Genomic DNA, 22,444 nt, shown 5'->3' on the forward strand with positions numbered 1-22,444 from the left:
ACTCTCCCCGGCTTTATGTGGCTTGTGACACACTGAGGCAAGTCCTATACACTCAAGAATTGTGTTAGTGGTGGTGGGGCTTGGTGATACACGCCTTTAATCCCAGCACTAGGGAGGCAGAGGAAGGCAGATCTCCGTGAGTTCGAGGTCAGACTGGTCTACAAGGCTGTTTCCAGGACAGCTAGAAATACATGGTGAGATCACGGCTCAAAACAAAACAAAACAAAATAAAGAACAGTGGTATCAGCAATGTGGTTCCTAGCAGTTCCACCTTGTGAACTCTTACCATGCTGGCCATTATGCTACACGCGGCTTACTTAATACATTACATTTGTTTATTTGACGTGTGCGTGCAAGCTTATACACGCCATGGTGTACATGTGGAAGTCAGAGAAACTTCCAGGAGTAGGTTCTCCCATCACTATGTGGGTTTCTGGGAACAAACTCAGGTTGTGAGGCTCAGCATCAAGTGCCCACATCACCACCATCTTCATCATCACCTTCACCATCATCACCCTGACTATTACCATCTCACCATTAACACCATCACTACCCCTGCCACCGTCATCATCACCATCATATTGAGACAGTGTCTTGTTGTGATGCTCAGGCCGGCCTTAACCTCACAACCCTCCTGCCTCTGCTCCCTGAGTGCCAGGACTACAGGTACACACCACCACGCCCTATTTGCCCAGGTTCCTCTCATCCCCTTTCATTATCACGGCTCTCACGGGTCCATCCCATCCTCAGTAACAGAATCTCCCAGCTTCCCCCTCAGACTTCCCTCGGGCACCCTGATGCCCATAATCCACGTGCTTTCATTACAGCCTCTACCAGAAAGCAGAAGTGACAGGTTAGGAACAGAAAGCGAGGTAGGGAGAATGGGGAAAGACTGCAGGGGACAACGCATCCCTGGGAGGCTGTGTCTTTAAGAGCTGGGGCGGGGCGAGCCTTAAAGGGCGTGTTTGAGGCGGGGAAAGGAGGACCGGGGCGTGGTCCATCAGGGAAGTAGGCGGGGCGGAGTTTGTGTGGGCGTGGCCCGGCTGCTCCTGGCCCGGGCTCTAGGGGCGGAAGGTCGTGGCGCGGGCCATCCGGCTGGAAGAAGACTCTGAGCTTGCGGATCAGGCCCCGCCCGAGGTAAGAGGAGCTCGGCCATCACCCCAACTTCAACTTCCCAACCCGGGTTCCAACTGAGACCCCAAACCAGAAAGCGCTGCTGGGTTCCCATCCTCATCCCTCGCCGCCAAGTCTGCCCACCTCACCAGCGCTCCACACAAGTGCCGGCATACTGGAGGCGCTCAGTAGATGCTAATTTGGAAATGAATAGAAGAAATTGGCGGACGGTGGGGAAGAAGAGGCTTGTACTGGGGACACGGGTGTTTGCTTGACCCTTGGGTCAGCCCTCGTGTCTGTTTCACAGATGCGGACTCCGAGGCCATATGCCCAGACTTCCCCCAGGCTGCCCACATAGAAGACGCAGAGACGGAACTGGAAGGCTGTGTGTTTTTCCACTCCGTGTCCGTGCCAAGTGGAGTAGCTAGAACACGGAGGGAAGAAACTCTTCCTGTCAACAGGTGAGGAAGCATCTGGGATCCCTTCCCTCCTCTGGGGTCTCTTCCTGTCCTCCTCCCCTCTCCCTGAGGGATTGAGAAATGCTTGTGCAAAGAATCACACCCCCATACACACAAAAAATGGTCTGATGGCCTTTGCCTCCCTGATTGCAAACATAAAATGCACAAAGCATGTGAGGCAGCTTGCCTAAGACTTTGAGCCCTTTTTCTACTTGGAGAGGAAAATGAAGTCCTTTCCCCCTGAGTGGAGGAAAGTGGATTATGCCGCAGCCCCACCCAACTCAGCTGTGGCTGGTCCCAGGCAGTTTAGGTGGCTTTGAGCAACGTACTTCCCTCTGGGCCTCAATTTCCCCATCCGAGAACTGTTGGCTTTGCGGCTCTCTTCCTTGTCACATGACTCTGGGCTGCCTGCTGAACTTCTGTGCACAGTTCCATGAACACTCAGAGGACACTGTGGTGTGACATTTCTGCTGACTGAGGAACGAGCGTGACTTTCCTTCCCCGTGCCTCAGTTTCCCAATGTAGAGCTCAAACAAGGCCCCTGGTGTAGTGTGCTGGGCGCATCGCCTGGCATGAAAGGAGGTTGTGAGGTATGAGGTACTGGCGTCTCTGGGTCCCGGCCTAGTGGCCGCAGCCAAGTCCACCTCGGAAGTTTGTTATTTTAGGCTGGAATCCAGTGACTGGTGCACATTGAAACCTCAGCTTCTGAGGAGGCTGAGGCAGGAGAAACAGGAGTTCAAGGCCAGCCTGGCAAACTCAAGAAATCCTGCCTCAAAATAAAAAGTAGGAAGACGGTAGAAGCTGGGCTTGGTTCATGGATCACGGTCTATGATCCCTGTGCTTCCAAACCAGAAGCAAGAGGAGTGTCACTAGCTCAAGGGCAGCCTGGGCTACGTGGTGAATTCCAGGCTAGCCTGTCCCAGAAAAAACAAACAAAAACACAAGGCTGGAGATTATAGCCTAGTGCTAGAGTACTTGCCTAGCACCCCTGAGGCCTGGGGTCTGCATCCTGATGCCCCAACCAAAAAGGAAAAACAAGCCAAGCCTAAATCTTGAGTTCCTAGTTCTCAGGATTGGCTACTTCCCATACTGATCTCATACTGGTCTTGCTGTCTGGCTTGCTCCGGGCCTCTTCCTCTGTTGTCCCCGTGACAGACAGGTCTCAGACACCTGGGGGGTGATGTCACTTCAGAACCAGAGGCTTGTGATGCATCCCCAGGAGGGCTAAGAAAACTCTTTTGGGATTGGAGTCTCTATATTGAAGAGAGGGAGTTGGTTTTGACAATAAAAGGTCTCTGGTCTCCTCCCCTGGGGCCCACAGAGATAACATCCCCTCCTCTCACCCCACCCCTTAGGCACTGGAGTGGCCAGCTCTTTGCAGCTGAAGAGGGCAGAGGGCGCTGGTCCAGCCCCAAGGGGCCCGATGGCAGGCAGATGGCTGGATCTGCGCTGGGTGCCTGGCCTCCTCTGTGTGCCTCTGATAATGGAGACAGTGTCTGCGGCCAGAGACTCATCCACAAAAACCCTCGAGCACATTCAGTTTGCAGCCCAAGGTGTCAACCAGACTGCCATGGCAGACGTGAGTATCTATCTGGGCAGGGCAGGAAAGCAGGTTGGGCGGGGTCTCTGCTGTTTTGCCAGCCAGTTGTTACTCATCTGCTACGTGTCCGCACGGACGGAGCTGGACCCTGGGACCCACAGGGACTCCTGATGGAACTGGCTGTGAGCCAGGAGGCAGGAGCACTGTGGGGAGGATGTGAGTGTTGGCAGTTACTTCAGGTTTTTAGTCTTTGACAAACCTGTTCTGTGAACAAGTCACCTTGGAGTCAAGCTCGGAAGGAAGGGAGGAAGCCACTCGTGCAGACTGGGGAACGAGTGCAAAGGCCCTGAGGCAGGTTCAAGCTTCCCAACAGCAGGGCTGAAGCAGCCTGTGTAAGGCTGAACCCGGTGGGTGGAGAGGTGATGCTGGCCAGGTTATGAAAGGGCTGGGGACTGAGGCTGGGAGATGAGACTCGGGAGCCAAAGCAGGCTTTTAAGCAGAGGGGTGTAAAAATCTGATGTATGGCTCCCTTTAAGGAATCTCTCTGGTTGCTGTCAGGATTAAGAGGGGAGAGAGTGGCTCCCAAGAGACCAGTGCAGGGAGGCAGAGCTCCCACAGCCTCCAGGCTGGGAGAGTGGGAACATGCTGGTGGGTTTGGAGAGGTGCTGGAGATACACACAGGTGGAGAGCAGGCAGGGATGAGGCGTGGATGCTGCCGTGGGTCCAGCCTGGTCAGCTGAGGGTGACCTAGTGCCAAGGACTTAAATGGAGATTTGATTGGGGATATCTGGGGAAGGGGAGATAGGCGCAGGGGCTAAACAAAGGCAGAGAGACAGCTGCAGGACTGGGGAGTGAGGCCACAGTGGATTATACCTTCTTCTCCTTTTTCCTTCTGCCGTGTGTGTGTGTGTGTGTGTGTGTGTGTGTGTGTGTGTGTGTGTGTGTGAGTTGAATATGTGTATATGTGAGAGGGATGTGTGTAGTGAGATATGCATATGTATGCACACATGTGCATACGTGGAGGCTTACATACACACGGTGGGTGCTGCTTACAAAGCTTACCCGAGCACATATGTGTTCATGAGCATGTGGAAGCCTGAGGTTGACATCAGGATGGCTTCTTCTCCGTTGTACTCGCTGAGCTAGGATCTTCTAGGCACACCCGGAGCTCACCAGTATGGCTAGTCCAGTTAGCCAGCTTGCTCTTCCTTCCAAGGCTGGAATTACAGGCGGTTTCACAACCCACCCAGCATTTACCTGGTTTCTAGGGATCCATACGCCAGGTCCCGTGCTTGCAGGATGAGCAGCTCTAACCACTGAGCCATCTACTCGGTGCTTTCTTTTCTTTGATACGGGGTTTACCGTTTTTCCAGGCTGGCCTCATACTCACTACTGAACTGATCCTCCTGCCTTCTCCTGAGAGCTGGGATTCCAGGCATGTGCCGCCATGCCTGGTTGCTTTCTGTGGATCTGTGAGTAGAACCCAGGGCCTCAAGCATGCTAGGCACATAATTCCACCCTTGGAGCCAAGCTTTGACACCTGTATTTTCTCTGTTAGAAATCATCAACTCAGCCGGGCGGTGGTGGTGCACACCTTTAATCCCAGCAGGGGCAGAGGCAGGCAGATCTCCGTGAGTTCAAGGCCAACCTGGTCTACTAGAGCTAGTTCTAGGACAGGCTCCAAAGCTACACAGAGAAACCCTGTCTCCAAAAACGAAAAAAAAAAAAAAAGAAAAACAAAATCACAAACTCAAACAGGACAGGCTCCAAAGCTACACAGAGAAACCCTGTCTCCAAAAACCAAAAAAGAAAAAAAGAAAAACGAAATCACAAACTCAAACCACTTGCACTGAGATTGTCGCCATCTCCACCAAGTTTATGGGAGGGCAGGGGTGTCTTTACCTCACCCTCTGAGACGGCAGTGGGACAATTAAGCCCATTTTACAGATGGGTGGGCAGTTTGTAGCTACTGGGCCTATAAAATTCCCAAGAAGGAATCTGGGTGATTCTGTTTGTGCTGAGTGATTTGTTCAAGTCACTGTGCCCTTTGGCCATCATTGTGCTGAATTTGTCAGAAGGTCTGTGTGGTGGGTGGAGGATGTGAGAGCGAAGTGGCCCTGGGCTCCCTTGGGACAAACCAAACCTTCCTCGTTAGCATATCGTCTCCCAGGACAGACTCCATCCTCTGCCAGGAGCCTGAGGTCCATCACCCTTAGTGTGTAATCTCATGCACCCTGCTTACATTCACCAAACATTTGTTTGTGTTTTACACAAGAACTCACACGCTGTAAGCCCAGGCTTGCCTTAAAATCAGAATAGCGGTCCTGCCTCAGCTTCCTGAGTACTGGGATTCTAGATGCTGGTGGGAGTGGGGGGTGGAGGGGGAGTGAAGTGGGGGTAGGGTTCGTGCCTCTGGAGAACTGGGACTGGAGTGTGAGTGCTGCCATGCCCAGCAGGTTAGCTAATGTTTATTGAGCCCCTACTGTGTGGAGGATGTGGAGCTATCGCTCCCACCCCCATGCCCCCTAGGCTTCCACTGCTGAATAACTAATAAAGTAAAAAGGAACCGGGTAAAAGAATGCGGGTGTGGTGAGAGACAGGAGGCCACCTGCTTCGCCTCAGGCCATTAGGGCACTGGGAGCTGAGGTGCCAGTTTTTGTTGTTCTTTTGGGTTTTTCTGTTTGGGTTTTCAAGACAGCCGTTCTCTTTCTCTGTGTAGCCCTGGCCATCTTGGAACTCTGTAGACCAGGCTGTCCTATAAGTCAGAGATCTACCTGCCTCTGCCTCCCAGTGCAGAGGAGAGGAGGGGGTTAAAGGTCTGCTGTGATGTTTTCATTGCAGCCTGAAGAGCAGGTGCCGAGCCCTGGGGCAGGGGCAGGGTGGTGTTTTCCAGCTGCCCAGAGAAAGGAGGGAGGCAGGATCAGTAGCAGGGTGACTCAGCATACTGTCACTGGTCAAGGGATTTCAAACCATTGTAGTAGATTTTTTTTAAGGTTTAGTTTTTCTGTGAGTGTGTGTGTGTGTGCCCGTGCACGCATGTGCGTGCATGCATACACCACAGCAGACTTGTGGATGTCAGAGGTCAAGGCACAAGAATCACTTCTTCCTTTGGCCATCATGTAGGTCAGGTCATCAGACTTGGCAGCAAGCACCTCTAGGCCCTGTTGCTGCTGGAGGTGGTAGAGGTGGGATTACTACAAGCGCAAAACAACGCAGCTCCGCATCTCCGGGCTGTAGTGGTACACACCTGTAATCTCAGGGTCGGGAATTCAAGACTAGTTTGGGCCACCAACCAAAATGACAAACCACAGGTTAACCTGTGGTTCTGTGACCCAGGTGTGGGTGGGGCTGTGGCTATCCAACTTCCCAAGTCTCCAGGAGCTGCTCCATGCAGCATCCAGGTCCTTTCTCAGTGTCCTGTTTCCCATCACTCACATCACCTTCCTTGGTTCTGCCCCTCCTACCATCCTCAGACATAAACCTGCTCAGGAGGACCTGGGCCACCAGCTAATCCCAGAAAACCCTATCTTCAGACCCTCACCTCAACCATGTCCACAGTCATGGGGGCCTGAGACCTGAACACTGTTGGGGCCAGCATACCAATAAGGATGACCAGGTGTTTGTGTGTGTGTGTGTGCATACGTGCATGCATGTATATGCATACCTCTGTCTGTCTATATGCAGGTCTGTCTGCCTGTTTGTGTCCGTTCAGGTGCTTGGGTTGGCACTATGGGACATCCCAGTGTACAAGAGCTCGGGGCTTTCCTGACCACAGCTGACTGAGTAGACGGGGTTCGAAGGTTCTGCCTTCCTACTTATTTGATTGGCCTCTTCCTGGAGTCTGGAGGGCTCTGAGAGCTTCAACCTCCATTGGACCACACAGGGAGGGCAGGGGAGCATGTAGGCACAGATGGCACCAAGGTGACAGTGGCCAGAGCACTCTGAGTGAGGAAACCAGAGTCTAGAGACAGCGAGCCCCTTAGCAAAGGACATACTGCTGGACACTCGGGCTCCTTACCCTCGGACTCATTATTGACCCAGCTTTCACTGTCTTCCACAATAGCCCTGCTGGCTAGGAGATACTGTGGTCCCATACCACATCCAGTTTGTCACTAGTCTGACCCAGTGGGTTCTGAGGGACAGGAAGTTGTCTTTGTGCTTTAGAACTGGGATGTCTTTCAGAAGGGCATGTGACTTCCCAGAATTCCAAGCAGCCCTTGGAATTTAGCATTTCTTTAATCTATGTGTTTCCCAGAGGTGGAACTGGCTGCCCATGCCTGACCCCTGAGCCCATTGCCCTCTGGGTTCTCCTGGGCTGAAGGAAGTGGAGCCTCAGGGAAGAGGGTGGCAGGGCTGTGGGGGCCAGACCTCATCCTGCACTATTGAGTGTGAGCAGACTGGCAGAGGGCTGGGCCTGGGTGGGGGAGGGATGTCCAGCTCAGGCAGGGACTGGATGGTGAGGCCGAGTGGCAGGAGGCCACCTTCAGAGGACTTGCTGACTCATTCTCCTGGGAGTCAGTGTCTCCCCGTGTGTCATGTGTTCTCATCATGTCATGTGTCATGTCCCATCCCCTGTCCTGTCCTCCCCCTCCCCCACTGGCCCCAAGGAAGGGGATGAGGGAGCAGAAGGGAGAGACTGAACAAGGGGCTGCAGCTGGCCTCTGTGAAGCCGAGCTGGGTGAAACACACCTAGCAATAGGTACACACAGGCTGCAGGAGGAGGGGGCGTCCCTTCCCTTCTCTGTGCCTCCGTTTCTCACTCACAGAGTAAAAGACACTGAGCTGTTTCCCAGGCCTCTTGTCTTCCAGTTCAAGGAAGGTGATGCCCATTGTGACAGGCCCACCGGTGCCATGCTGAGGGTCAGTGTGCCCATGGTGGAGAGCTTTCAGACTGTGAGCTGAGCTGGGCATGCGGCTCAGTCTTGTGCAGAGTGCTGTTGTGGGTGCCTGAGGCCCCAGGTTCCCTCCCCAGCACTGCGTAAACCACGTAAACCACAGTGCTTGCCTGGAATCTCAAGCCTAGGGAGGTGGAGGCAGGAAGATTAGAAATTCAAGGTTATCCCCAGCACCCAGCACATCCAGGCCAGCCTGCGCTGCATAAGACACTATCACCAAAACTTCTCCCGGCATCCCCCACTGGTAATGGAAGTGGGGTGGTGGTCCACTCCTGATCCCTCCCCTAGGCCGAGGCTCCTGGGGTCACAGTGGCAACCATCAGCCCTGCTGTCTGGCTGTGTCCCTTCCTGTTCCCCTCTGTTGCTGTGATAGCATCCCACATACCTCGCACTGTTAGGCACTGTTAGATTCTGTCTCTCTCCTCTCAGCTTCTAGAGGCCACAGCCCAGCCACAGTACACGACTCAGCACTTTCGCTTCCAGGACAAAACATTCTGACATGTGCTGGGAGTCATGTGCCAGGAAGTTCACCACGGGCCAAGTGAGTCACTCCCTGAGAGAGAAACCCTCCCAGAATGCTGTTGTTATCAGAAAGACTAAAGCGTTGTAGGGGATGGGTGAACAGTGGCTTGCCCAGCCCTGGGGTCCTAGATGTACCTCTACAATCCCAGCACTCAGGAGGCAGCGGCAGGCGGATCTCTTTGAGTTCGAGGCCAGCCTGGTCTACAGAGCAAGTTCCAGGATGGCTAGAGCTACACAGAGAGACCCTGTGTCAAAAAAAAAACCAAAATGAAATAAAATGAAGGAAGGGGAACAGCTGCAGAGTGTGTGTGTGTGTGTGTGTGTGTGTGTGTGTGTCTGTCTGTCTGTCTGTCTGTCTGTCTGTCTGTCTATCTGTCCTGCTCCTACAAGGCTCTGCCTGTGTCAACCTTTCATCATTGTCTAGGTTTCCCCACAAGGACTCGACCCTTATCCCTGATGCACGGGACCCATGTACTTGTTTGAAGCCGCCAACACTGCCTGGCCTACTGGAGTCACTCTGGGTGTTTTTTCTTTTTTTTTCTTTTTCTCTTTCTTTCTTTCTTTCTTTCTTTCTTCTTCTTCTTTTTTTTTTTGTGGTTTTTCGAGACAGGGTTTTCCTGTAGCTTTGGAGCCTGTCCTGGAACTAGCTCTAGTAGACCAGGATGGCCTCAAACTCACAGAGATTCTCCTGCCTCTGCCTCCGGAGTGCTGGGATTAAAGGCATGCGCCGCCACCACCCATCCAAACTTTTTTTTTATTTTTATTTTTTAAATCTTTTTCAAGACAGGGTTTCCCTGTGTAACAGCCCTGACTGTCCTGGAACTCGCTCTGTAGATCAGGCTGGCCTCAAACTCACAGAGATCCACCTGCCTCTGCCTCCAGAGTGCTGTGATTAAAGGCATGTTTTATCTTTATTAATATGTCACATTGATTAGTGATAGATGAAGCAAATCACAGAAACAAGATTCAAGATATCCTGATTTCTGTAAAACTAGCCAATTGGTACACCGTATATATTAGCTTTTATAAGGGGAAGTCTCTATAAGGGTGTGCTTCAGACTGGCAAGGGTGGGATTGGTGGAGAAGTGAGGTGATGGGAGGGGCTTATAATAGGAGGTTTATTCATCTTTATATATTGCTTTTTTAAGCATTTATTTTTATTGTTTTTAATTCCTTGTCTCTGTGGATATGTACACAAGGGTACAGGTGCCCTAGCAGGCCAGAGGCGCCACAAAGGCCACCAAGTTTAGGTGCTGGGAACCTCTATGTGGGGGCGGGGCATGACTGGAGGTCAGAGGACAGCTTTTGGAGTCATTTCGTCACACAGGACCTGGTGATCAAATTCAGGTCATCAGGCTCGGTGCTCAGCAAGCACCTTTACCCATGGAAACATCTCACTGGCCTGCAAGTTTATTTTTTAGAACAAAGACATCCAGCGGATATCTTTGGGGGTTAGGGACAGGTTGAGGGGAGATCATGGTCAACTGCCTGGGGACTGTATCATCCGTGTCCTTTGCCTTCCCTCTTTGCAGTGCCGTGCCGTCTGTGGCCTGAATGTTTCTGACCGCTGCGACTTTATCAGGGTGAACCCCGACTGCCACAATGAGGGGGGCTACCTGGACTACCTCGAGGGCATCTTCTGTCACTTTCCCCCCAACCTCCTCCCTCTGGCCATCACCCTCTATGTGAGTCTGTGCCCTGGGGTCCTGGTAATGGGCAGGTGTCTCCGGTGGGATGTAACTATGTCTCCCTTTCTGGTTCCCACCAGGTTTTCTGGCTACTTTACCTCTTTCTGATCCTGGGAGTCACCGCAGCTAAGTTGTGAGTGTGGCCTTCCAAGGCTCGTGGCCAGCTTATAGATGGGAAAATGTAATTGTGAAAGGTTTGGGGGGAATGATGGGGCAGGGGCTAGTCTCTGTGAGCATGCTCATTGCTGGCCATGCATGCTCGTTGTTGGCCGTGCATGGCGGTAGATCTTCACACATGCATGTGGAAATGCTTACAGAGACCAGAGGTCAGTCTCAGTGTTGTTCTTAAGAATGCCAAGAATTCTGTCTTTCGAGACCGGCCTCTCATTGACTGTGGTAGCCAGTGAATCCCTGCCTCCCCAGCACTAGGGATTACAGACATACCACCATGCCCAGCTTTTTCACGTGGGACCCGAGGATTGAACTCTGGTCCTCGCACTTACAAGACAAGCACTTTACTGGCTGAGTCCCCTCCCTGCAGACCCTGACTACTGGCTCTTCCTCTTCTAGCTTCTGCCCTAATTTGTCAGCCATCTCAACCAATCTCAAGCTCTCCCACAACGTGGCAGTATCCTTTGATCCAGCTCCCCGTGGGAAAGAGTGGTCGAGGGAGGCAGGGGCACAAGGTGGCGGCTGTAGTCTTGGTGGAACCCCTTGACATGCTTCCCCATGGTGTCACCTTCTTGGCCTTTGGGAACGGTGCTCCAGATATCTTCAGCGCCCTTGTGGCCTTCTCAGACCCACGCACTGCTGGTCTGGCCATTGGGGCTCTGTTCGGTGAGCACAGTTCTGTTGGGGTGTGGAGTATTGGGGGGCCCCCAGGATGCCCGCTTCTGAGCTCTGCTCTGCTGTCTTCCAGGCGCAGGAGTGCTGGTCACCACTGTGGTGGCTGGAGGCATCACCATTCTGCACCCCTTCATGGCTGCGTCCAGGCCTTTCCTCAGGGACATCGCTTTCTATATGGTGGCTGTGTTTCTGACCTTCACTGCACTCTATCTTGGCAGGATCACGCTGGCCTGGGCACTGGGTGAGCAGTCAGGGACAGTCCACGACAGAGTCTCTGGAAGTCTCCGGGGACAGAGAGGTTGATTTGATACAGAGTGACAAACTCTACTCAAGCCAGCACAGGATAAGCAGGGACGGTGGAACCTGGAGACTTTCAGATGTGATTGTCACCCCAGGGGCCTCACAGTGAACTCGGTCAATTCTGATTAAGAGAGACCAATAATGAGGGTCAGGGAATCCAGGAAGGGACATGAGGCCCAGGGACAAGCCACAGAAGGGGCTGTTACTCCCCATTTTTCTGGTCCGGGGAGGGATAAACGGGAACCTGGCAAGGGTATTGAGCTGGAGCCACCCAAAACGCATGCTAGCAGTGGAAGGGAATAGGCCAGAGACAGGTTAGCCAAGTAGGAGGGTATCTGGGATCACATCCCAGACTTGCCTGTTAGTCTGACTTCCTCCACGTGAGTAACCCACACTTGCTTCTCTAATGGAGGGGTTTCAAGGCAGATAAGCAGGAAAGGTGGGCCTAGAATGCCAAGGAAAAGGTATGGAGACTCAAGATGGCCACTCACCCACCAGGACCGTGCTAGGCTGACACCTGCCGCCTGGACGCTGGCTGATGGCAGTCTGCACCTCTGCCTGCAGGTTACCTGGGCCTCTATGTGTTCTATGTAGTCACGGTCATCTTCTGCACTTGGGTCTACCAACGGCAGCGGAGCAGGTCTCTGGTCCACTCTGTGTCTGAGACACCAGGTGAGGAACCTCTACAAGGGGACAGACGGGACTGGGTGCCTCTGGCCTTTCCTGCTGCCTCATGCCCCTGAACTCAGTCTGTCTTCTGCTTGGCCATTGCCTCTCCAATCGGTTTCCACCTTGTTCAGGCCATGTCTATCCCCTGGTTTGTGATGCAAGCCTCAGAACCCTCTCGTCCAGGGTCACAGGTCTCTACGGCATTATCACAGTTGGTCATGTTAGTACAAGTTGAGTGTGCTTCTGTCCTCAGGAAGAATTCAGGTGAGCCCTATAGGCACAAGTACAGGTAGACACGTACACACAAATGCACTTCCCCAATATATACACACGTACACAACACATACGAAATGCACAGAAATACACAGCACACAAAACAAGATCTACAGAAAACACACATGCATGCCTGCAGACACACAGTATTTGCACACATACAAACAAATGCACTCACAAATCCTAACACGGCACACAGACACAAGTAGCCCACAGGATTCGAGTGTTTGCTTCATATCAGGCATGTTATCTGATTCCGTCTCCTTGGTGACACTTCTTTGGTATAGGGATTCTTACTTCACTTTTCTTGGAGAGGAAACAGACCCAGGGAGAAACCAAGTCCTCCTGAGGCCAAGGATCTAGAGTAGGGTACAACCAGCACCCTAACACCAGACCACTGACCCAGACCCCAAAGACCACACCTGGGAACCTGCAAGCCACTCTGCATAAAGCCTGTAGGGGGCAGGACTGTCTCATTTCTGGCCTAGAGCAGGGACTGAGAACCCTCCTACGGGAAGGCTACTGGGATTTCCCCCTCCTCCCAGCTAAGCAAGCCTGCCCCGCTGCCACATCTGCAGATATATGGAAGCTCGGCAGGTTGGGATGGGAAGGTTGGACCTGCCCTTGTCTGGGGTGGGTGGGGGCTGCTTTCCTTTGAGGCTTCTCACAGGTTCCAGGTCTAGTGAGAGCTGGAACTGTAGAAGAATGTTCTAGACAAAGCAAAAAGCATTGTACTTGGTTGGGTATGCACGTGTGCATATGCGTACATGCGTACACACAATAAATAAGTGTAATAATTTTTTAAAATCCTAGACTAGCCTGGGGCCCATAGCGAGAAAAGGGAAAGAGAAAGCCAGTGTAGCCACCAGGCACTTACCTGTCTGTCGGGTGTTGTACTGTGCGTTTCCACTGTGATGTTCCGCAAGTCATGTTCCCACAGTGTGGGGATTTCTGAGTGTGCGTAGCCATTGCTGAGAAGGCTAAAATGCAGGGTTCAGGCAGTGCGTGTCTGGCATGCCCAGGGCCCCGGGTTCCATCACCAGCACTGCTTAAATCAGGCACAGTGATACATGCCTAGCATCCCGGTACTATGGTGATGAAGGCTGGAAGAAGTCCAGGGTCAGTCTGGGCTATGTGAGATCCTGCCGAAGAAGGAGGGGACTGGACATTTGCATATTAACTCTGCTCTCTCCCAGAGGTGATCCCCCCAACCCTGCATGGTTCTGGAGGGTTCTGTGATATTACAGAGCATGTTAACTCTGTCTCCTACAGAGGTACTGTCTGATTCAGAAGAGGATCAGGTGTCTTCCAACACCAACAGCTATGACTATGGTGAGGCCCCGGGCTCCTGGCCTATGGGGATAGGGATATCCGGAAACACTGGAGCTTGGTTCAGGGACGCTCTGCTGAGCTGGGAAGGCAGGGGAATAGGTCTCCCTGGAGGAGCCAAGCACAGCCACACCTGCCCTACCTGGTACACACAGGCGATGAATACCGGCCTCTGTTGCTGGGTCAGGAGACCACTGCCCAGATCCTGATCCAAGCCCTGAATCCCTTGGACTACAGGAAGTGGAGGACCCAGTCAATGTCCTGTAGGCTCCTGAAGGTGGCTAAGGTAAAGTCCCAGGATCCAGGCTCCTGGCCTCGTGACTAATAGAGTGTGGGATTTGTTTGTTTGTTTTTTGAGACAGGGTCTTACTGTGTAGTCTTGGCCGGCCTGACACTTGTAAAGTAGTAGACTGATATGACCTTGAACTCACAGGGATCCACCTGCCTCTGCCTCCTGGATGTTGAAGTTAAGGCCATCATCCCCAGCCACTGTGGCCTTTCAGCTGGAGCCCACTGAAATGCCCTTTGCTGGCCAGCCTGGGATGCAGTAGGGAAACTGAGTCCTCAGGCTTGGCTGGTGACCTGACTCAGGGCTCTCTACCCTCTATAGAAGAAAACAAGTGTCTGTTGGGGACAGGGAACGCACCAGTGGCCTTGTTAGTCCCAGGAATACAGAATGAACTGTGTTTGTGCTTGTGGCTATAACGTCGTCTAAGCTTGGTTCGTTCAGTATGAAATGGGATTGTTGGGGAGGGGACAGCTCATTGGCGGAGCACTTGCCTAGCATGCAGGAAGCCCTGGGTCCGTCCCCACGTCACGTAAATGAGGTGCAGTGAACATGCCTCTAATCTTGGCACGAGGGGGTGGAGGCAGAGATGAGGATAGCATGGATGCAGGCTTGGAACTGGGCCTGCCACGGAGCACCACAGAACCGGGGAGCTCTGCTGCACCTCCTCTCCAGCTGACACCCTCCCACGTCCCCAGTTGCCTGTGGAGTTCTTGCTGCTGCTCACAGTACCCGTTGTGGATCCCGACAAGGATGATCGGAATTGGAAGCGGCCACTCAACTGTCTGCAGCTGGTCATCAGTCCCCTGGTCCTGGTCCTGACCCTGCAGTCAGGCGTCTGTGAGTACCCCTCCCCCACCACCTCCCTCCTCCTACCCCAGAGCCTCTTCAGAGGAGACTCCAGGGCAGGCTTATCCAACAAGGGACTTCCCTATTAGTGGGCCAGTTCTGCCGCCTGCAGGTGGCGCTGTAAACAGTGGTCCCCAGACCACGTCCAGCCCTCTGCCTATCTCGTCTCAATCAGACACTGAGGACTGGGGGATGTGCAGGGCTCAGAGATGGAGCACTTGTCTAGCAGCTGAGGTGCTGGGTTTCATGTCCAATACTATACTACCACCAAAAAAATAATTAGAGAACAAGGCTGGGCATGGTAGCCAACTCCTTTAATCAATCCCAGCACTCAGGAGACAGAGGCAGGCAGATCTCTGAAATTGAGGCCAACCTGGTCTACAGAGTGAGTTCAGCCATTACTATACAGAGAGACACTCTTTTAAAAAAAAAAAGTGCGTATATATGTATGTGTGTGTGTGTTTATATACACACACACACACACATATATGTGCCACCCAGGCAGTAGTGGCGCACACCTTTAATCTCAGCACTGGGGAGGCAGAGGCAGGTGGATCTCTGAGTTTGAGGCCAGCCTGGTCTATAAGAGCTAATTCCAGGACAAGCTCCAAAGCTACAGAGTAACCCTGTCTCAAACAAACAAAGAAACAACAACAACCAAAATACAGAATGGAGAATTTTATACCAAACTCCAGCTTTTATCATCTTGAGATCTGGGCCAGAAGGAAAACCCGCCAGAGCCCAGAGGTGGCTCAGTGTGACTTGATCCCCCCCGACACACACACACACACTGGCTTTTCCCCATTGGCCCCAGAATGGCCGTTTCCTTTCTGCCTTGTTCTAGCTGGGGAGCGAAGACTCGCCAGGCACTTTCTAGTCACACCCATTCTTGGTTTCTAAGGTGACTCACGCAGCTCATTTCTCCCCTTAATCCAAGGTTGTTGAGAGGGGGAGTCTAAGGCAAAGGCATGGGTGACTGCCATGAGATTTCCATGCCAGGGTGAAACCAGAACCATGTGTGAATGTATGTGTGCCTGGTTTACATGTGTGAGTGTGTGCCCGGTTTACGTGTGTGAGTGTGTGCCCGGTTTACATGCGTGAGTGTGCACCCGGTTTACGTGTGTGAATGTGTGCCCGGTTTACGTGTGTGAGCGTGTGCCCAGTTTACATGTGTGAATGTGTGCCCGGTTTACGTGTGTGAGCGTGTGCCCGGTTTACGTGTGTGAATGTGTGCCCAGTTTATGGAAGGAATGGGAGAAGGGGTTAGGAGGAAGGGAAATGAGAATGTCTGTGAGCCAGGTCCCTTGTAGCCTTTGCCCCTAAAGGAGCTATAGCCCTGCTTCCTGCCAGGGCAAGCCCAGAGCTTCCTTTTCAGCGCCTGGTGCTTTCTCTAGGATGGAACCCAGGGCTTCACACAGCTGAAAGTAGACATGCCTATGCTACAGCCCCAGATCTCACTTCTTTATTTTACATAGTCTCGGTACATAGCCCAGGCTGGCCTTGAACTCACTATGTAGTGGAGGGATGCCGTGAGCGCCTGATCTTTCTGCATCTGTTTCCTGAGTGCTGGTGCTAAGTGGACAGGCATCCACCACCATGTCTGGTTTATATGATGCCGGGGCAGGAATCCAGGCTTCGTGCATGCTGGGCACACCATCTACCAACCCAGCTGCTTCCTCAGCATGCTGCCCCCTCCTTTCTGGCACTTGAGACAGTGTCTCATATATCCCAGACTGTCTTCAGCTCTCTAGGTAGCTGAGGCTGGCCTTGAACTTCTGAACTTATTCAAAGCCTGTATCACCGCGGGGACTGGTGGGAGGAAGTGGGAAGGAGTAGGGGATCCCAGCTCCCTTTCTTGTCCCATAGATGGCATTTATGAGATTGGCGGCCTCCTTCCTGTCTGGGCTGTGGTGGTGATCATGGGCACAGCTCTGGCCTCAGTGACCTTCTTTGTCACATCTAACAGAGAGCCCCCTAGACTGCACTGGGTAAGGACTGGAGGTCTCCGATGGGCGGCCTGGGTGTGTTCCTGGGGTGGTTTGCTGAATGATAATGTCTACCTACCCTGAAGGGGAGCTGAACCCTAAGCCATTTCGCCTGTTTAGGCTTCTTTTTACTTTGAGTGGAATCAATCAGCATATCTTATTGAGATAGTACTTCATACTTTTCAGTTGTTATGTTTTGTTTTTATTTTTGTTTGTTCTATTATGTGGACAAGGGTTTGGCTTGCATGTGTATCTGCGCACTATGTATATGCCTGGTACCTTAAGAGGCCGGAAGAGGGTGCTGGATCCCCTGGGACGGGATTACGTATGGTGATGGGCCAGCCAATGTGGGCACCAGAAACTGACCCAGATCCTCTGCGGGAATAGCAAGTGCTCTTGACTACAGGGCCAACTCTTCCAGCCCCTATTTTTTTGTTGCTTGTTGATACAAAGCCTTATATAGCTCAGAATGACCTTGAACTCAGGATTTCCCCCCCACTCACCCCACCCCTTCCAGTTCCAGTGCTAGGATCAGGTGTGTGCTTCCACACCAGGTTTGCTTGTGTTTCGCGGTGCTGAGGATGGAACTCAGGGTCTCAAGCACACCAGGCCGGTGTACATTCCTGGGAGTGGAGTCACTAGGTCCATGGTGACTTTGGCTTTCTGAGGAACCTGGGACTGTTTACGGAGAGGGCAGCTGTCTGCCCTAATGGCCCTGATGTCTGTAGCCTCATCGTCAGGACTCGGTGATGTCAGGGGCTTTGTCCAGAGATTTATTTTCCCCCAAACTATACTTAAACTTATTTCAGTGTCTTGAGATAGGGTCTCTTGTAGCCCAGGTTGGCCTCAAATTTTCTATGTAAATTGGAACTTGAACTTTTCTGACCCTCCTGCCTCTGCCTCCCAAGTGCTGGGAAAACAGGTGGTGCTGGGCCCAAACCCAGGACGTCGCACATGCTCAGTGAACACTTTACCATCTGAGCTATACCCCTAAGCACCAAGGTTTTCACCATGTAGACCAGGCTGGTCTCACGTAGCTATACAGGAGTTCCATCCCCAGAAGCCACATGGTGGAGAGGGTGAACTGACTCCTCTAAGCTGTCCCCTGACCTCCACATTCTCACTTTGGCGTGTGCCCCCATGCGCACACAAAATAAATAAATGTAAAACCTTTTTTTTTTTTTTTTTTTTTTTAGTGTAGAAAGCCAGGTATCGTAGTGTGTGGTTTTAATCCCAGTACTTGGGAGCAGAGGCAGGAGGATCACACGTTCAAGGTTATCACCAGCCAGGGCTGGAAGTTTGAAGACAGACTGTGCTTTGTGAGACCCTCTGTCAAATAATAACGATAATAATAAAGGATCCCCACCACCACACCAAATAGTACTGAGCTCCAACCTTTTCTTGATTACTTACTGTATAACAAACACTAATGACCTCACTGTCTTGAGCACTGTGCCATTGGCTCACACCCCAGCCTGGGTTCTAGGTACTTGCGACCCAGCTTATGGATAACCTGAGGCTGTGTCCTACTGGGTGCTGGCTGGGGTCCCATCAGGATGCCCATCCCCTCCACAGCTCTTTGCTTTCCTGGGCTTCCTGACCAGTGCCTTGTGGATCAACGCAGCTGCCACTGAGGTGGTGAACATCTTGCGGTCCTTGGGCGTGGTCTTCCGCCTGAGCAACACTGTACTAGGTCTCACCCTCCTGGCCTGGGGGAACAGCATTGGAGGTGACTTGGGGCTCTGGGGTGGCTCTTTTCTTCCCTAGCCATAGTCATATCTCAAGAGGACATCCAGGGTGTATATACTCTGCACCAGTGGGGTGCCCACTGTCATTTTTAAGTGACTTATCACTCTGTGTGTGGTGTGTGAAATCTATTACAGCCAGCCATGCTTACCTGTATATGTGGGGTTGTGACGCACAGGCTACCCCACATACATACCTATACCACTTGTTTAGCCACAGCAGCTTGGTTATGGTTGACCAGGCTGCCTACCCAGCTGTCCTTTAGCAAAGGCCTTTGAGCGTCTTACAAAAGAACACACAAAGGTGCCATGAGAGCTAGTGGGGTATAGTACTATACCCCTAGGGTTGCCCCCAGTGAGAAAGAGTGGGGTAAATGGAATTAGAGTGGAGGGTGTCTTAGGGGGTGCTGGGTCCCCCAGAGGGCCTGTCTCAGTGTTTGTTGACTGACTAGGTAAACAGGAGCCTGCTCCTCACAGCCTACTCTCTTTCTCTCTCTCTCTGCAGATGCATTCTCGGATTTCACACTGGCCCGCCAGGGCTACCCTCGGATGGCGTTCTCCGCCTGTTTTGGTGGCATCATTTTCAGTATCCTTTATTGGGGCTTCTCTGAGCCTCGGTGTGGTGTCCCAGCACTGAGGGTCACAGGTGGGCTCTCAGCAACACCCCTGGGACTGGCCAGGAACCTACGGCTTCATCTTTGCATTTGTTGTTGGGGAATTGAGAGTCCACTCTTGTAGGACTCTTGTGAAAGTCTCACCCTCAGGTTAGCAGAAAGGAGCCAACCTGGAATGATCTACAGGCGCGGCTTTGGCTCTGCCTCAGCTTCTTACTGTAAGGCTCAGGGGTATGGTCATTTAGCCTCAGTTTCCCCTTCTGCTTGAGTGCTCAGGCACCAGGCATTTCTGACATTTTTTTTTTTTTTTGGTTTTTTGAGACAGGGTTTCTCTGTGGTTTTGGAGCCTGTCCTGGAACTAGCTCTTGTAGACCAGGCTGGTCTCGAACTCACAGAGATCCGCCTGCCTCTGCCCCCCCGAGTGCTGGGATTAAAGGCGTGCGCCACCACCGCCCGGCCATTTCTGACATTTTTAAGCTGAGTGCAAAATAGGCTCTTAACATCCACTTTATCAGCAACCTTAGCATCAGGTGCTCCGAGCGGGAGGACCCTGGGTGTAGACAATAAAGAAGGCCAGGCGCCCAGGGCTGGGGTGGAGCTGCAGTAAGGGTGGGCTGCGGGCTCTAGCACGGCTTCCTGAACTGGCTGCAGACATCCTGGTGGGTGTAGGACTGGGCTGCTTGCTGCACATCGTCCGGAACCATGCTGCAGAGGTGAAGGTGAGGATGGCCAAGCATGACTGCAGAATATCCTGGAAGGATTTTGCAGGGGGTTGGGGTTTCTCTGCCAGCAGACAGAGTAGCTAAGATACAGCTTGCATGGAATGGGCAGGCGGCCTGCGGCTTTGGTCCTGTTCAGCTTTGTCAGTGCCCTGGAGTGACGACAGACCCCAGCTACCTGGGTATGCATGCATGGGGTGAGACTGGAGCTGGAAGTCAGACCCCAGTACTGCCCACATGGAGGAGCTAGGAGAAGGGAGATGCCCCAGAACGTGGGGCCCTTCATATTAAGGGAGGGCTCTTGTTATTTTTTGATTTCAGTTTTTTGAGACAGGGTTTCTCTGTGTAGCCCTAGCTGTCATGGAACTTGCTCTGTAGACCAGGCTGGCCTCAGGCTCACAGAAATTCACCTGCCTCTGCTTCCTGAGTGCTGGGATTTAAGGCATGGGCCACCACCGCCCGGCCTAAGGAAGACTCACAGGCTGGCCTGGGTTCTCGTGAATGCTAAGACTTGACTGAGACATCAGAGACATGACATGTGTTTTGGGGAAAGTCTACGGGGCACACACGCTAAGCGTGTATCATGCTACCCCTGCACCCCTAGCTCTGGAGTCTGCTGTATGTATGCACGTGTATGGACAGTTATACATACCTCTGCACACACAGAAGCTGAAGGTAGACACTAAGTGACCCCATATAGGGTGCTCACTGAACTCAGAGCTCAATGATTTGGGTAGAGTGATGGCCAGCCAGCCCCAGCAATCTTTCTGTCTCTGCCCGCCTCCAGTGCTAGGGTTACAGTAGTCATGGGAGGGGCATCCAAACCCAGGACCTCATGTTTATGCAGCAAGCGTTTTCACCCACTGAGCCATCCTAGCCACCCTCCCTCCCACCACCTCAGGCCCAATACCCCAGATGTCAAGGCGGGATGCCTCATTGACATTCTACAGGAAGATTTTGCACAAAACAAGCAAACCTGTTCCCGGGGCCACCTGTACTATTGTCACATACACAATACCGATAAAGGGCTGACCACAAGTCCTAAACACCGTGCACATCCACGCAGCTGCCACTTCTCTGACTCTCCATTCGAACCAAAGGGTTGGAAGATGTGTCCACTGCACACTTCCATACCCACCCTAGGTCTGCTCACCCCCACCCCCAGCTTTCTCCCTGCACTCTGCTTGTCCAGTATCTTGATGTAGGATGTTCTCAGCCACACAGAAATCAGTATATAAAATACAGCCAGAACCAGATATGGAGGTGCACACTTATAATCCCAGGACACTGGAGACTGAGGCAGAAGGATTGCCTCAAGGTCAAAGCCAGACTAGGCTGTAGAGCATGATGCTGTGCCCAAAAGGTGTTGGGTGACGGAGGATGTGGTTCAGTTGGCAGGGTGTTTGCCTGGCATGCATGAAGCCCTGGGTTTGAATCCCCAGCACTGCACAAGCGTGGCGTGGGAACACATGCCCGTCACGCCAGCGCAGGAGGCCAGGAAGAGCACAAGCGGGCACAAGTGGAGGCTGGTAGATAAGACACTACACTGCAGACCCCATAGCCGTGGGTGCTGAACAATCTCTCCTGTTCTCCCCACAGCTGGAACCGGACGGACTGCTGGTGTGGGTGCTGGCCAGCGCCCTGGGGCTCAGCCTAGTCTTCTCCCTGGTCTCCGTCCCGCTTCATTGTTTCCAGCTCAGCAAGGCGTATGGCTTCTGCCTGCTCCTCTTCTACGCCAGCTTCCTTGTTGTGGTCCTGCTCACGGAATTTAGGGTGATTCGCTTGAAGAGGTCTGACTGAAGCTGCTCGGCCTGATGGTTTAGGGGTGATTCTCCTACCTCCTGATAGGAGAAGTGGAGGTGGGGGGCCTCTGCAGTTCCCATGGGGCTCCAGGGAAGGTGGTGTGTCACTGCGGGAGCAGTGTCCTGACTACCAGCACCCAGCAGCCTGAGTGTGGGGACTTGAAGCTGGCTTTGCTGGGGACCACCCCATCCCCCATTTGAATGACTGCAGAGGCCTTGGGGAGGGCAGCCTGTCAGCCCCCGTCACTCCTGGGCTTTGGGCAGCCCTGTGCCTCCCTCTTAAGCTCTTCCATGGTCCGCAGCCTCAGCTGAGTCCTGCACCAGTGCTGGCTGAACAGAGCCAGCGGGTGGTTTCTCAGCCTCCCACGTTACAGTCAGAAGAAATAGGTCAAGTTACTGGTTGTGCATGGTACTGTGCCAGGTGGCTCAAAACCACCTGGATCCTACCCTACCTGGTGAGTGGCAGCCACATTGGGCCATGGATCCAGGTTCTTCTAGAACTTTCTGTTCAGAACTCCCTGGCTCCCCAACCTACAAAACAGGAGCCAGCCTGGGCCCTGTGTCTACCTCAAGGGGAGCCAGGGGCAGAGCCTCGCCACAGGGGCTTCTCGCAAGTGGTGTGACTGGCCTTTTAAAAATGCCACTCACTCCCTGACTGCTTTCAGCTGAAACTTGATTGTTTTTGGTCCCCCACCCCCACCAAAAAAAGAAAGAAATAAAAGACAAGCTATTTTAAGTGTACCAGAAGAGGCCCACAGGTCTCCTCTGTCCTTTGCCTGGGCAGATGACTGGAAGGCTGGGTGGGGCTGGG

At 52.8% G+C, this 22,444-nt stretch overlaps 1 protein-coding gene across 2 annotated transcripts; it reads left to right on the forward strand.

The window, feature by feature from the left end:
• Positions 1-1,035: 1,035 nt before the first annotated feature.
• Slc8b1 (solute carrier family 8 member B1) lies at positions 1,036-22,374 on the forward strand. Of its 2 annotated transcripts, none has more exons than XM_075982121.1 (17): positions 1,036-1,137; positions 1,421-1,574; positions 2,927-3,150; positions 10,061-10,213; positions 10,297-10,349; positions 10,787-10,844; positions 10,948-11,053; positions 11,136-11,303; positions 11,927-12,034; positions 13,577-13,636; positions 13,789-13,919; positions 14,618-14,759; positions 16,635-16,756; positions 18,329-18,482; positions 19,004-19,084; positions 19,764-19,831; positions 21,431-22,374. In XM_075982121.1, the coding sequence occupies exons 3-17, from the start codon at positions 2,995-2,997 to the stop codon at positions 21,629-21,631; spliced, it is 1,761 nt and encodes a 586-aa protein (XP_075838236.1). In that variant the 5' UTR covers positions 1,036-1,137; positions 1,421-1,574; positions 2,927-2,994; the 3' UTR covers positions 21,632-22,374. The 2 variants fall into 2 exon arrangements, with proteins under 2 accessions (XP_075838236.1, XP_075838243.1); XM_075982128.1 differs by lacking the exon at positions 1,036-1,137 and adding an exon at positions 1,144-1,343.
• The last annotated feature ends 70 nt before the right edge of the window (positions 22,375-22,444 follow it).

Source organism: Microtus pennsylvanicus, chromosome 1 (assembly GCF_037038515.1).
Source record: "Microtus pennsylvanicus isolate mMicPen1 chromosome 1, mMicPen1.hap1, whole genome shotgun sequence".
NCBI lineage: Eukaryota > Metazoa > Chordata > Mammalia > Rodentia > Cricetidae > Microtus > Microtus pennsylvanicus.